Here is an 887-nt window from a genome sequence, read left to right on the forward strand (position 1 = left end):
ACACAAAATCAAAGATTCAGCACGGTACCAAGGTTAAATAATGTTTAATTTTCATTTCTCAATAACTAATGTACTAACCATCTAACCATTTTCTTTATGGATGAATTTAGAGGGTTTATTAAGGCATAAAAGTATAAAACTATTCATGTGCCTTTAGCTAGCAACTTAAGCTTTTGGCAAAAACGATTCACGATTCATGATACATACATGTAGTCATCAATGATTACACTACAATTATTACAAGATAATAGCATATTATTCCAGAGAAACTGCTACATTTCTTTAAGTAACTGAGGAAATGAACTTACTGTAAGAGAGGGAGGTAGGTTTTCAAGTCCATCCACAGTTGGAATCCTATCCTTGTAGCCAGCTAGCGAGTCGTGGTGGTAGAGATCTGAGTTCACCGGAAGCAAGACCGGCGAAGAAGGAGGACTGATGAGAACAACCCTGAGCTTCTTCTCCTCCACATAGTTGCCGGTCTCCTTAGAGAACTGTCACGAACACACAGAGATGATCATCAAGAATGACATTATTCATTCAGATGTGCATATATATATATTTAGAAACTCACATATAATTATCTTAATGTGAAATTGATAATTGAGAATCCTTATATGATAATTTAGTCAAACCTGTCAAATTATCTAACTACTATCAACTATCAACTTCACGAGATTACAACTGCACGTGAGTGTTTGCCATATATATAACAAAAGAAAGATAAAGAGAGTAGTGTACGAATTGAGAAGAGATTTGATCGGGTGTTGTTCCAACGGGAACAATGGTGCTCTGAATGAGGAACTTGTCCTTGCATTGGAAATCCGGTGGTGCTGAGCGCTGAGGCTGCATAGTAACTGCATTTGCATTGATCCAAATTCAAAATAAAC

General features: G+C 36.5%; 1 protein-coding gene across 2 annotated transcripts in view; it reads right to left on the bottom strand.

The window, feature by feature from the left end:
- LOC107638521 (vesicle-associated protein 2-2) overlaps nucleotides 1–887 on the bottom strand; it is a 3,079-nt gene that overhangs the window by 1,477 nt on the left and 715 nt on the right. For both annotated transcript variants that reach the window (XM_016341839.2, XM_016341838.1), the window contains exons 4-5: nucleotides 739–854; nucleotides 309–491 (exon numbers count right to left, since the gene is read on the bottom strand). In XM_016341839.2, coding sequence (XP_016197325.1) covers nucleotides 309–491; nucleotides 739–854 — 299 coding nt within the window. The remainder of the gene's footprint in view (nucleotides 1–308; nucleotides 492–738; nucleotides 855–887) is intronic.

Source organism: Arachis ipaensis, chromosome B04, assembly GCF_000816755.2.
Source record: "Arachis ipaensis cultivar K30076 chromosome B04, Araip1.1, whole genome shotgun sequence".
NCBI classification, from domain to species: domain Eukaryota; kingdom Viridiplantae; phylum Streptophyta; class Magnoliopsida; order Fabales; family Fabaceae; genus Arachis; species Arachis ipaensis.